Source organism: Sitophilus oryzae, unplaced genomic scaffold (assembly GCF_002938485.1).
Source record: "Sitophilus oryzae breed Bouriz unplaced genomic scaffold, Soryzae_2.0 scaffold_555_pilon_pilon, whole genome shotgun sequence".
Taxonomy (NCBI): Eukaryota; Metazoa; Arthropoda; class Insecta; order Coleoptera; family Curculionidae; genus Sitophilus; species Sitophilus oryzae.
In genome coordinates this window covers 86,873-101,841 of record NW_022147146.1, presented here as the reverse complement: position 1 = coordinate 101,841, position 14,969 = coordinate 86,873, and the positions used below count along the sequence as shown (strand labels likewise).

Sequence of the window (14,969 nt, the reverse complement as noted above, 5' to 3'; positions counted from 1 at the left end):
TATACAACAGCAAAATAAAACGCTAGTTCGCCACAAAACACCAAAACACTTTTACATCCGAACGCGCGTTTCGCTAACCATGTTAGCATCATCAGTAGATGATTAAGACTATTATTCATAAGTTTAGCGTTTATATAGGCGCTCGATTGGCATTGTTACCAAGCGTAATAATAAATTACCTATCTAAAGCAATAGAAACAGGGAACTATAAGGAATTTATGGAGAACCGGTTATAGGATTTTTTTGTTATTTTTAGCGTTACTGTGCTACTGCATCATTTGAAAAGTGGTAGAATCTTTGATATTTTAAATGGAACGCGCGGTATATTGTTATATTTTTCGAAACTACTTCCGTTTCCCATAAATTTTATATTGTACTCTCCTATACTTATCTCTTATAGTTTTTGAGGTAAAAAATAAATAAAACTTGTAAAATTGTCAGAAACATGATTCTGAAAAGCATTGATAAAATCATGAATTAATTATATGGAAATTTGGTTTATAGGTTAAGGAAAGTCGATATATTCGATCTGACGAAATCAACCCATTGAATATTACACAGGAAAATAAAAAAAATATTTACTAAAGTAAATAAATTAAAAATTTAGCAAGTCTTAAGTCTAAACAATACTTATAACAAAGAGGTCATATTTAAATGGGACTATTAAAAAAATAAAAAGCCCACATATTAAATGGTAGTTTTCAAAAATTTAAACCCCACTAAGTGGGATTTTTAAAGAAGGCCAACATTCAATGAGATTTTTCTTAAAGATCCCATATTAAATTAGATATTTTAAAAAATCCCTATTACTTTTAAATTCATTAAGAGTTATTTTGTTAAGAAAAAATGCATTTAAAATTTTTTTCGATTAGTATATTTTGCTTGTAAACTGACGATATAGAATTTTTTATTTCTTAAAAATCCCGTATTATAATGGCCACTTTTATTAACCCATATCAAAAAAATCCCATATGAATGGGATTTTTAAAGAAAGCCCACATTAAAGGGGATCAATTAAAAAAGCCCGTATTAAACGGGGATCCTTAACAATCCCACATTAAGTGGGATCTTTAAAAATTCCTATTTAATATGGGATTTTTATAAGATACCATACTAAATTAGATTTTTTTTAAATCCCTTTAAAAAAAAAAAAAAGATCATGTTTTTGTCAATTTTACACAAAATGTTTCATTTTTCTATCTCCAAAACTATTACAGGTAGATTTAGAATAGAAATTACGATATATGAACGTAGTTTCCAAAAAAATAATAATATACCGAGTGTTCCATTTAAAATAACAAAGATGCTACTACGTTTAAAAAAAATCCACATTTTCAAAAAAAAACTATAAACGTCTAACTTATCATCGCCGTGAATAAAACAATATGAACATAGATATTGGTCCCATTCCTTCCTAGTTCTTTGTTCCTATCGGTCGAGTACCATAATTTATTTCTTCGCCAATTTTGTCACGCTGGGTTACAATACCAACCCAGTGCCTACATAAACGCCCATTTCGCGAATAACAGAATAACGATAGTAACAAGCTTAGCGAAACGCGACATTTTAAAGCACGGTATTTTGGTGTTTTGCGGCGAACTGGCGTTTGATTCTATTTTTTTTTGGTTTTGTTTTGTTTTTGTGATTACCTGAGCCTATCTTGACGAGTCCATTGTGTTGAATAAATATGGTATCACAGGTCAGATTGCCGTGGACGATTGGCGGCGTACAGGAATGCAAGTAACTGTAAAGAAAACATACTGGATTCATAGAACCGACTTTCTCTCGAGTGTGTGTGATGAGATGGATAGTAGCGTTCTATCTAGCCGCTTTTTTGGGCCTCCCCGTATTTTTCTGCGACGATCAGAGACCTTTTTTCGCCCTCATCTCTCTCTTTCTCAATATTTTCTCGCTTTCGTTTTTTTATTTCGATATTTTTGGCTCGAAAGGACCAACCGATGGGCGAATTACCTCACTGTGCAGTCAGAAATGACTATTCTAATTCATTTTCGATGATTTTTTTTGTATGTTAAAGTATACTTATCAAATTTTATTAGAGATGTCTTGTTTTGAAAAAATATCCATACTCTTTATCGGTATCGATTTTTGTATCGATAATATTTTTATAAATCATAATTGAAATCTGTCAATGTCGTTAATAACGAATTTTCCAACATTATATCAATGCAACCAGTTAAACACCATGCAAGTATATCTGGTTGCATACGTTACCCCTTTAACGTTAACAACAAACAGCTTAGAAGTATAAAAACAAAATCGGACATATGAGCTAAATTTAATATAATTTTGAATTAATATTTAGACATATACCGGGTGCGTCTCAAAAGTGGCTCATCCCTATAACTTTTTTATTTTTTCAGATAAAAAAACGAGATTTGGTATGTTGATATACGATATAAATTAATATTGATTTACGTATTCAATTGTTTTTTATCAATTCCTGTTTCACCGGAAATGACTACAACTTTTGATTTTTAAATGACACCCTTGGTATTTTTTTACTTTATTCCACAGAAAATGACACTCTGAATAGAATGACATATAATGTCAACTTTTGACATTTTCGCATATGGTTTATTTGAAATTGTAACATGCGGTTCATAACGACAATTTGACTCGAAATACCAAGTGTGTGGTACCAAATCATTCGTAAAAAAATACTTTTTCCAAATATGCTTATGATCCACCCTTAATCCAATTAAAAAAATTGATATATGCCTAAAAATACGGTTTGGGCATCTTCTAACGTGCCAAGACAAGACAAAAAAACATTAGACGATCAAATCTCTTTTTTCCGAGGCTCCTTGATTAAAAATTAGTGTTTTTAACACATCCATGGCACTATATAATGACATTTAAAATACGATTTTTTTAATGTGAAAATGTCAAAAGTTGACATATGATATGTCATTTTATTCAGAGTGTCATTTTCTGTCCAACCGAGGGTGCCATTTAAAAATCAAAAGTTGTAGTCCTTTCCGGTAAAACAGGAAGTGACCAAAAACAATTAAATACGTCAATAAATCCTAATTTATGTCATAATACTTACATACTACTTTTACATAGACTTTTGAGACGTACCCGGTATTAAAATAAATAACAGTTAATGCGTATCAAAAAAAAAAGAAAATTAATTCATGAAAAAATTATCTTTAAATCCCTTGTATAATTAAATATAACAATGAATTAGAATAACCTTTTAGTTGTTTATCTTTATTATTTTTATTAAAACTATATTCGCTGGTCTGTATTCACTGGAACTACCACAGAACGGTAACAACGGAAGCCATACTCACCAAGCCCGAAATTCCATAGAATACTGACGCCATCTCGCGTTAATCGTACTCAACTAACACCATCGGTAAGTCCCACGACAGTTTACTGTAATACCTTCATCAAAATTCTCCTTCTAACAGAATCTTACTTACCTTTCGTTACTTTTTACTTAAAAAACCTGAAAATTAACCAAATCTACTACATATTAAATTAAATTCGCATCCAAGATCGTTTCTTTTTCCGGATTTTACTTACATGAATTCATTCAAAATTTAAATTTCCCGCGCGTTGAAGACAGACAAACGATCGAGGATCAAAATGAACCACATTTCAAGTTTTCATACTTACAAACAATAACTCATTGTGGTTAGAAATTCCTTACAAACTATAAACTAATACATTTCGACAAAAATCTAAATGTTCGCCTTATACAAGTAAAAAAGTCTTACTGTCTAAGTTATTACAAAAGTGGGGTTATAGTATCAAATTATAGAATGGTTTTACAATAAAAAAAAGTGTCAGGGGGATGGGGGAGGGATTAATTACCTTAAGGCTGAGAGGATTTGAGTGCACCATCTCCTCCACGCGGGTAGGGGTATTCTTTTGACGTTGCGTTTGGTGCGCTTCAGGAATTGTTTCAAAGAGCCAGATGACATATATTCTGTGATGAAGATAACCTAGAATAAAAATAAGTACGTCAGTCAATGATGATGATTAAATCAACTTGATTTAAATCGTGATTTAAATCAACGGATTTTTTTTAAATTTTAATCATGGATTTAAATCAAAAAATCAACTTGTTTAAAAACTTATGACAAATCGAAAGATAACTGTAAAAATTTAAAAAAAAACTTTCCTATAAAGCTATAAAAAAGTATTCCTATATCAAATACCGGGTGTTGCATCGTCGGACGGGACATAGGAAATCCCATGTAAATTTTAATGGGGTCAATTATTGGCTTCCCTAATTATTTTAGAGAATAATTCTATTTAGGTTTATTGAAGAGCATTAAAACCCACATTCAAAAGAATAACTTTAGATATTTTTGATTAGCCCGTTTACGAGTTATCGCCGATTTCTTTTTAAATATTTCTCCTTTCTTATGGCCCTGTATTTACTTATGAGCACCAGTCAAGGTAAAAGATAACTGTCAAATGAAGTTGTCATTTCAGAAATTTACCTATTTAGTGCTTTATTTTATTATTGAAAACTCATTCCTACATCGGAAATCTTAAAGATGTATTTATAAATACAAATTAATATGAATTAAAGTGAAATAAAGTAATCAATTACAAGGTTAATTATAGTATTATTACAATATTCAATAACTTATTAATTTAGGTACTATTAAATGACAACTTCATTTGACAGTTATCTTTTACCTTGACTGGTGCTCATAAGTAAATACAGGGCCATAAGAAAGGAGAAATATTTAAAAAGAAATCGGCGATAACTCGTAAACGGGCTAATCAAAAATATCTAAAGTTATTCTTTTGAATGTGGATTTTAGTGCTCTTCAATAAACCTAAATAGAATTATTCTGTAAAATAATTAGGGAAGTCAATAATTGACCCCATTAAAATTTACATGGGATTTCCTATGTCCCGCTCGACGATGCAACACCCGGTATACCCTATATCTATTCATCAAATAAGTACAAAGTTATGCTTGCTGTTTAACTGTAACGTTTAAATACTTTTTTCCATAGCAACTGTTAAAATTGCCTTATATCTATCAAAAATAGTAGATAAAATAGTACTTTAACAGCGAGGATAGGTTTAAAACTTTATTTCTTCTCGCACGTTTTTTAATTGCTTCCATTTTTGAAAATTTTTGTAGTCCTTTTCATAAGTTATTCGGGATTTATATGGAAGTAGTTTGGATATGGCGTTTGTCGCTTCAGCCTGAATATCTGTTGGTAATTTACTTATTTCGTTTTGAGCCATTTCTGGCTCCAATTCAATCAGCAATCGACACGAAAAAGAATTAAAAAATATTGACTCAAAACTGACAACTAAAGAGACAGCTTTATTTATTTGTCAAATTACATAGAAACCAACGTAAAAGATGTAACATATAACACATATCCCTAACATCCATTCATCTATTAAATTGTTGGTTGTGAATCCATTACACTTCTAAATGGCAGAGATTTATTTTGAAATTGTGTCAGAAATCCGGTATTTGAATACATTTCATTCGCAAACTCTAGTGCAGGACTTAAAATAAACCTTTATTTAAAAAATTTTTTGTTAACGCAATATTTCCATGAAGACCCTGTATAATATTACTCCAAGAATCCTTATCCAAAATTTCATACTTTCCTAAGATACTTTCATTCTTAACAAATACGTTTAAATTTAAATGTATTTGATTCTTAATAACTAATATGCAACCAGTTAAACACCTTGCAAATATATCTGGTTGCATACATCCTACCATTCTCAACACAAACTAGAGATCGCATCTTTTCCTTCGCACTTTTTTCGCGAAATATTCAGATGGTACGGTACGAACGCTGACGCCGAGAATAATAGCGCGAATTTCGGTAAAACGAGATGAAGAAAATGGTCGGTAGACCCGCGTAGAAGTTCGGGAAAAACCTCGGAATTTCGTGGCTAGGTAGCAGGAGAGCAGGACACGCAGGAGGTACGCCGCGTACCTGCACGCGTGCTTCGAGAGGTAACAGCGATGGCAGCGATAGCAGAACACCGTCGTGACGGCGCTGTTGCCAAGATTCTTGAATGGATTGAGACGTGAAGACTTTGATGGGAATGAATGAATTTTCAAAAACACACTTCCCACACTTGTTTTACTCGTAGTTTGTCTTCGCATATCCAATCTAGCAACATGACCAGCTCATTGCCATTTCATCACCACTTCCTGAATTATATCGGTAACTCCTGTTTGCCTCCTGATGGTTTCATTACGAATTTTGTCTCGTAGACAGACCCCTAGCATACATTGTTTCATAGCATTTTGAGTTGTTAAGAGTTTAATACCATGATTTTGTTAGACTGGTCAGCTTTCAAGGCAAAAACGCGGCATACTCTATTTTAAACATCAAATAATCAGCTAACTATCCGAAAATTACGATTTAAGGTTGATTGTCACTATACCTTCCATTTCCCTTCCGAATCCCCTCCCATATAATCTACAATCCTTGAACAAAACCAATTGTAGAATAAATAATAAATAACATAAAATAAGCTCAAAAAAGTTCATCGAATACGGAAAGTTTCAAATCAAATTCAAATGCGTCAACTGAAACGTCAAACAAAATTGTCAAAAATGGGTACAAGAGATGTCAGTTCCGCCTCTCATGCACGAATACATAGATAGCATTATTAGTGGCTAGAACTATGCACTTTTTGAGTCGCACCTCAGATATGCCCTTCCATTCTGGGGTACGTGTTGTGCGACTCAATTTGACAGCATTTTAAGGCTCCAGAAGAGAGCTGTTCGATATTCACTGGGACTAAACAGCAGAACTCATTGCCAGGACTTTTTTAAAAAAATAAAAATATTAACTCTTCCTTCCTTATTTATATTTGAATCCGTTTACCTAATACGTAAGCATGTATCAGCTTCTCAAGAAAGGCCATCTCACACTTATCCACTCAGGAACGCGGGGCAAGATATTTATCTACCTACCCCATGCTCAGAGTTAGTTAAAAGTTCAATATTATACAACTCGAAAAAAATGCACAATCACCTGCCATTTGAAATCAAATCCATGACATAATTTTCTTCATTTGGCAAAGCATTGAAATCTTATTTACTAGACAAGGCTTTCTACGCCGTAAATGACTTATATTTTGATAATCGAATTTGATCTTGTAAGCACTGGTCTAATATTTGCTATTACTATATTTAGGTACTATAAACTTACTAAATATTTTTGAATCTTATTTTTATTTTTTTATTCTTTGACATTATAAACAGTTATAAATGTTTATTTTAAACAATAATTGACTGACAATGTAGTTTTTATACTTGTTTTATATTCTCTTTTGTTTGTTTACTTTACCTTTGTCTACAAATTGTAAAATTTTTTGACAATAAAGGCATTTATTTATTTATTATATTTATATTCTATGTTTTATCTGATCATACTATACATAAATCACCAGCAAGAGTTAATAAAACAAGAGTTGATAAAAAATATGGAGAAACTCTTGGAGATGTGGAAATTTATTGAAAACTGCTTATGCGAACTCTTCTGGAGACATCTCAGATACTGGCTTTTGTCAAAGCCCTGAGACTGTATATAACGTGAGTTTATTTTCCCAATAATATTTCTTTTAACATAGGTTTTAAAACGACACATTTTAAGAGTTTGTGCCTGCTAAGTATTTCTGCGTCTCAAGCATGTCACGCCATATCTGATTTTTATGGGCGTCCTGCGCTCCGATTTAGGGGTAAAAGTATTCCTAGAAAAGCGTTCAAAATCGAACGATGATTGGTCGAAACAATTCTGTTTCGAAAAAGAAAGTCTGAGAATATTACCTAATGCAGAAAAATACACATATTCCGACGCACAGTATAGTTTTTGAGTGCGGTGGCGTGAATAGTGTGTCAGTTAAAGTAAAGTTAATTAGTTAGTTAGTGCAGTGATATAAGCAGAAGCAGGGTGAGTACATCTCACTAAGTGTCGTAGTTTATTAATTAATTAGATCATGAATATTTTGATAAATATATTGATACGTTTTGTTAGATATCATTTGCGTACACATATTATTAAATATTACATTAAATAACTGCGCCGTATACATGCTAGGTCAAAATATAGAATATGAAAGTTAGATAGGGTTAGTAATTAAATAATGCGGCGGTATACCGATGCGGCAGCTACGTGAGCTTTGTTTAGATAGGCTATTGAATCTCTTTACTCTGTAGAGTCGGTGCTGTCTAGTCAGGAGGAGCGCAAGGATAGGCCCGTTAATGTTGCTTGGCAGGATCTGGGATCCCGTAATGTCATAGTAGCAGGGACGCGATTCCTCGTAATGTCGCAACGGTGTAGGGAGTAAAATCCTGGTTATCACCGGTTTTTATATTGTGCCTCTGGGCGTAACCAGATGCGGGAGCGGGACCCCGAGAGATTCAGCCGCTGTATCCGGGTCTTCTGGTTCGTCTAGACCGTGCCACGGGGGGGCGTGGACGGGGGCAAGACAGTACGTTAGTATTTGATGAGATAAGTAAATTTGTAATCAAGAGAGAGAGAGAGATTGGATAGTTCTTTTATAAAGTACCTAATTAGTTAATATGATAGCCACGTAAGCTTTAGGTGGATTAGTGAATTTCTGTTCTCAGTAGAGTTAGTACTGCTTAGCTTGAGGAAGCGCAAGGATAGGCCCGTTAATGTTGCTTGGCAGGATCTGGGATCCCGTAATGTCATAGTAGCAGGGACGCGAATCCTCGTAATGTCGCAACGTCGCACACGGCAGGGATCTGGGATTCCGTACGCCGTGTGACAACGGACATTATTATTATGTCTGGGACGGTACCTCCGGGTCTTCAGCGGCGGGAACAGGCCCCCAGGGTCCTCGAATCTCGGGATCGATATGTTGTGTTTATTCTGTTGCCCGTGCGGCTGATTACTCTGGAGTCCGCGCCATCAGGGGGTGCGTGGGCGGAAGGCCAAGCAGTGCATTTGCATAGATATGTTTGTAAATCTTGTATTGAGAGAGACAGAGATAAATTAGTCCATCTAGTAAGATAAATAGGAAATGAATAATAGGTAGTTAGGGCAAAACAATATCGGCACATAGCAGTTAAGTAGGTCGGAATTATGAACTGGACACTTATCCTTACTTTTAATTGTGACAGGTATTAAAGTACGCCTCCGCTCAGGGTCAATGCTTCAGGGATTATTTGGTGAGTCTGTGATTTATTATATATTTGTTTTCCTGACAATATAATACTTTAAAACATTTTAATTATCCTGTCACGAGTTATGGTTTTGTTAGTTGTTTAGATTGTTTATTATTTTATAAAGAAAGTAAACAAAAAAAAATCTTACATGTATGATGGATGAGTCTTAAGAAAAGGGGACACAATCTTGGAACACAATGGATCAACTTTCCTCCTCCCGTACAATCTACAATTGCCAAATATTTCAATCATTATCCTATCTCTCCGTTTAATTCTTTCTATCAATCCAAGAACATACGCAAACCGAACACACAAAGAGAGTAAAGACAAAAATTTCTCTCTCGGTCGAACAACGTCAGATTTCTCAGCAGGAGCGCAGCAACCAGCAGAGACTATTCACGATTCTATCCTCTCTCTCAGTGCTCTCGCAGGAAATCGCAGTGTCGGCGAGGAGGATCATTTTCATCGCGATTCGACCGACGAACTAACTAGGCTGAATTTTTGCGAAAACTATACCCGAAACGACGATGCCAAAACAGCGCAGAGTAGTCGGTAATCTGTCGCAGGACTGTGTGTAATTCAAGGGAATGTTTCCTGCAAACCCGGGCCCGGGCAGAAAACCTCGAAACGGCCGAGACCGTTCGACTAGGTTGGGTTCGTGCTAGCAGGAGAGCAGGAACGGCGAAGAGGTCGAGACTAGCAGCGTATCGGCTGCAGGAAAAGACAGACGTTGGCATGGTTGTCTTGCTGCTACTGCTACTCACTCGACTCAAGTAGAGGTTTGTCCCATTTTCGTGTTTTACAAGGTTTCTCATTTATGCGAGTATAGAGATACAAAGATGCGGTTTTCCTGCATCCTGTTTTATATGGGTATTTCGCCACTGCAAGAAAGTCTACAAAATAAAATAGTTATTGTTTGTAAACACTACTGCGTGCAAATTTCCCTAACGGACAAAAAAATGCTTAATGTTTTGAAAAGTTGTCGGAAGCAAAAAAAATACAAAGAACAAAGAAAAAAAACTATTTAAAATATTCAAATGCAACTATTCGAGAACACATTAGTTTTTTTTAAACAGATACGTCTACAAAAACCGTTGACGTTCTGTTAAAATGACATTATATCAAGTTAAACTTCAAAATTAACAAATACTTAATAAGGTAAAACCAAAAAACCTCAAACTTCTGTATGATTATTTTTAATTTGTTTTTAATTTTTACGTATGTTATGTTTATTTATGTTATGTTCTTTTAAATCAAAGAAGCGATTGCCATACATTACTAACCTCTACAGATGCACAAGCAATACATTTATTTGTATTAGATTGTATTAAAAAAGCCTCTTTTATTTTTCTTTTGAAGGCCATCACTTCTTTCTTTATAATTTTGGGTTTGTTAAAATCTATTCTGGGCCCTGTGTCCCTGTGAATGCTCACAAATCTTAGATTTGTGTAAGTCGCCCTTTCTTAAATAATCTTTACGTTCTTTAATTCGAACATTTAATTATTGCTTTTGTATATTACATTTTTTTGTTTGTGGTTCAGTATTCATTGGTTTAGTGTGTGTTAATATGGATCTATGTGTATTTTGTGTTTTGAAAGATGTTCCTATGTTATATTGTATTCCTATCCTTCTTAATACTGTACTACTTTTTTATGAAAACTAAAAATGCTACACACAGGTTTACATCTACATGCAAGTTTGAGTCATATTTCGAAAATGACAACTCTCAGCGAAAAGCTATTTATGCCACTGTTAATTCACCCTTTCTAAAAGTTATAAAATAACCAAGATACGAGGCGAAAAATGCAAAATTTGGGGAGGACAAAAATGCAAAAAAAGAGGGTTAGGGCAAATCTGGGTGTAGCATCTTTAGTTTCATAAAGAAACTGGCTCTTGATATCTCTCCTCATAAACTAGAAATCGTATAAAAACGTGGGACACTAATATATTCTAAAAAAACCTGAATTCTTCTGAAAAATTTTAGAATCCGGCAATCGCGTAACACAGTTTCATAACATCTACGTTGCCGATACCGTCTTTATTTTGGTATGTTGGCGGTTTATTAAGAGTTGGTTACTAATTGATCGCGCCCATCATCAGGAGTGCAGACTTATAAGGAGGATGCCATCTAAGAAATGCATAACAATAAATATCCTGGCTTGTAATTAAAATAATAATAATTTGTCTTGACTGTATTGAAGAATTTACTATTAAAATTGAATAAAAAATCCATTTTTCACATTTCATTAGAAAAACTGTTTTCTTGAGAATAATGTATTCATAATACTGAATGTGTATTTTTTATTAGAAATATTTATTTACTATCTAAAGAAAATTTCATTGCTATTTTTATTAAAGAAATTGTTAAAAAAGTATTTTTAACTAGATAACTAGGTATATGAAAATCTAAGTAAAAAAATAAAAATCTAATAATTATATTGCCTTTTTCATTAATATTTCCTTGTATTAAAAAAGGAAGAAGATACGTAAAATAATATTACATGCAGAGTAGGTACGCGTAAACAGTATACATACACAATTGATTGTGTAAAATGACGTTAAAACAAACTTTATTCATAATACTTCGCAGAAAGTGATCAGGAGAACAGAAATGTACTATAGGTATAGTCAATTCAGAACACTACGTCACAGTTTGAGTCGCGACTCAAGTCTTGCTTGAGATCCGTTTATAAAACCCAAACTTCCACGGTTTAGCCGCTAAAGCCAAGATTCTCGTATCAGGAGCACAGAAGACTAGACGGAGCTAATTTTGGATTAAAAACGTAATTTTGGTTTATTTTGACATGTTTAGGTATTTATTATTCGACCATACCTGTGACCATACCAATAGGTATGGTAGCCTATTAAGATCGACAAAAAAAAGTTTTTTTAATTTCACTCAAAATGAGTTATTTGGGTCATTAATGACCTAAATACAAAATATTTTCATGGTGTCTGTCTGTCCGTCTGTAACACGATAACTCAAAAACCGCTAAACTGATTTTAACCAAATTTGGCACAAAAATACTGTGGCACCCGAGAATCTGGCCATTAGTTTTTGGTGGGGGTGGGGGTTGGTAAGGGGGTTAAAAATTTTAAAAAATCGTAACTCCAAAATTACAGTAGCTAGCGAAACGCGGTTTTCAATTTAAGATTAGGAATAATATTTGCAACAAAATTTGTAATAAAATCAAAATGATGGTTGCGTGAAAGAGTACAAATGTGAACGTCGCCATCGTTATTATTTTAATTTGTATACAATTGTTTATATACCTAATAAAGACATTTTGAATTGAATTGAAACACTCTATATATTATTTTTTATTTTATTTGCCTTGTTATGAGCTTTCTAAAATTATAATATACTCTATATTTATTTATTTAGGTACTGCTAAACGGCTCTTATTTTATTTAACTTAATTTTACCAGATAACTTCGCTTTGCATCGTGATATTTTGATAAACTACACGGAAACTGAACTCGTCATTCTACGTGAAAAACTGTACTGGAGGCCGTTTTCACCTTTTCGATAAGTTATGATAAAAAGGGGATCGAAAAATGGAATAATTTCAGATTCACCCTGTATTTTAGGAAGTAAGAGAGCTAGGACATATCTGTATGTAGCATCTTTAGTTTCATAAAAAAGTAACAGCGTAATGTGAAAACCGCATCTTTGTATCTCGACTCATAACCGAGAAACGCTGCAAAACACACGAAAATGGGACACCCTGTACAGACGTACTGCCAAATCAAGAAATCAACTACGAATGAAATCCAAGATCGATTTATATATTTGATATATTTTAATATTTTTTGTGTTCGTGATAATTCCTTTGCTACTTCCTCCAAAAACCGACAGTACGGGGAAGGAGCGTTTCGAGGAAGTAAACGGAGGAAGGAGCGTTTTGACGAAGGAACACACAGTCGCATAAATCGACAATTTCCCATAGTAAATATATGATTTTTCGACGAAGGGACGCGAGGAAAGAACGAAGTGAAGTAGCGAAGTGTGAGTATGGGGCTTTACTGTTTTGCGAAATGTAAAAAAAAAATAATAATCTCCTGCTGATCTGCTGATACTTTTTATGGTCTGTGGCATTCAAGTTATTAGTAATTTTGCATTTTCCTTTATTTTAGGACCATCTGGCATTAGGGCAATGGCTCGTAGAGAAATATTTGACTTGATGAGTGCACAAAATCGCCTCGATATTAAGGAGAAGTTAGAAATTGTCAAAAATCATTTTACAACGTTGGAGCCTTATAGCGACGAACAAATTAAGGAAATAAAGCATAAATTTTCATATGTGAAGTGCGAAATAAAGCGTCACTGGATTGCAGCAAAACAACGACCCGACCTATTAGGGAAAAATAATTAGACATGGCTAAGGGGAGTGTTTGAGCTGCCAAAGTTACAGACAAAGCCAGGACGACCGAAAAAGTTATTTGAAGAGGCTAGCGAACGAACTAAAACACGCAAGACTGAAGAACTTCGATTGTCTGATAGTCTTAGTAAAATTATTTATACATTTATCTCAGTACCTACCAAAATTATATGCTGTAAAGTAATAATATCACACATTTTTTTTAATATACGTAGATTTAACCAAAATATAGTATTTTGAAACGATTTTCAGTGTTAAATAATTTTGGCCAGGTAGATCCAGCAAATACTCCTCTGTGCGACGGAACGAGCGAGATAAACTTTCCGAAATGTTAAGCATTTTTTTGTTCGTTAGCAAATTTGTTTATCTGTAAACCTTAACTTACTAACAAGTAGGTTCCGTTGGATTAATGCAGCAGTGTCTACAAAAAATATCTATTCTATTTTGTAGATTTTCTTGCAGTGGCGAAATACCCATATAAGGTTTTTTTTGAAAGTGAGTAAATTCATACTATAGTAATATTACCGTAACTAAATACACATTTTCGGTTAGCATCGGACATTATTCTTGTACCCCCTCCCCTCGAATACAAAGTGAATTATAAATAAGTGCAAATATTTCTAGGGATGAAATATGTATGTATATCGACAGCCCATTAACATAACAGCCCATTAATTTTTTTTACGCGAAAAAAAAATTATAGAAATAAAAAATATTTCGAAAATTTTTAAATTCTCTGCCGTGGAAATTTTTAGAAAAAAAAAACGGAAAATTTTGACCGTCTTTGTGGGAAATTCTATTTGAGAAAGTTGGCAACATTGGCCGCGACTCAAGTCTTACTTGAGATCGGTTTATAAAACACAGTTTGGTCGGTAAAGCCAAGATTTTGCTACCAGGAGCACGGAAGTATCAAGAGAATAATCTTCGCAATTTAAACGGAGGTAATTTTGGATTAAAAAAGTAATTTTGGTTTATTTTGACATTTTTAAGCTTCATTCAGAACCTCCAAATTCGTGGAATAAATTAGTGGTTTCAATTAGACTTTTTACTTAAGAATTTACGATCAGCCACAGCTCACAGTGTCTAAAAATACAATTAAACTTAAATATGAAATAAATGGCGAATGCGCCAGCTTCATACAGTAAATCTAACAAATAACAAAAGAATATTTGTGCCACACAGTATATAAAATATTAATTTATGTCCCAAGATATTAAAATATTTCAGTTTTAGAAAAAAATCATATAGATATAGAAATATGGCGAATGCGCTAGGAATAAAAACTTATGTGTTTTGGTTTGATATCCATTTTTTTATATATTTTTTTTAGTTCAAAAAATCAGAAAAATATAGTTAATATAAAATAATCAATCAAGCTTAATGAAATTATCAAAACTTATAATTTTTTAAAAAAC

General features: G+C 33.4%; 1 protein-coding gene across 2 annotated transcripts in view; it reads right to left on the bottom strand.

Moving 5' to 3' along the window:
* The window catches only part of LOC115887197 (nuclear receptor-binding protein homolog), a 139,782-nt gene that overhangs the window by 42,490 nt on the left and 82,323 nt on the right, over positions 1–14,969 (bottom strand). For both annotated transcript variants that reach the window (XM_030906549.1, XM_030906550.1), the window contains exons 3-4: positions 3,844–3,974; positions 1,650–1,744 (exon numbers count right to left, since the gene is read on the bottom strand). In XM_030906549.1, the coding sequence (XP_030762409.1) occupies positions 1,650–1,744; positions 3,844–3,974 (226 nt within the window). The remainder of the gene's footprint in view (positions 1–1,649; positions 1,745–3,843; positions 3,975–14,969) is intronic.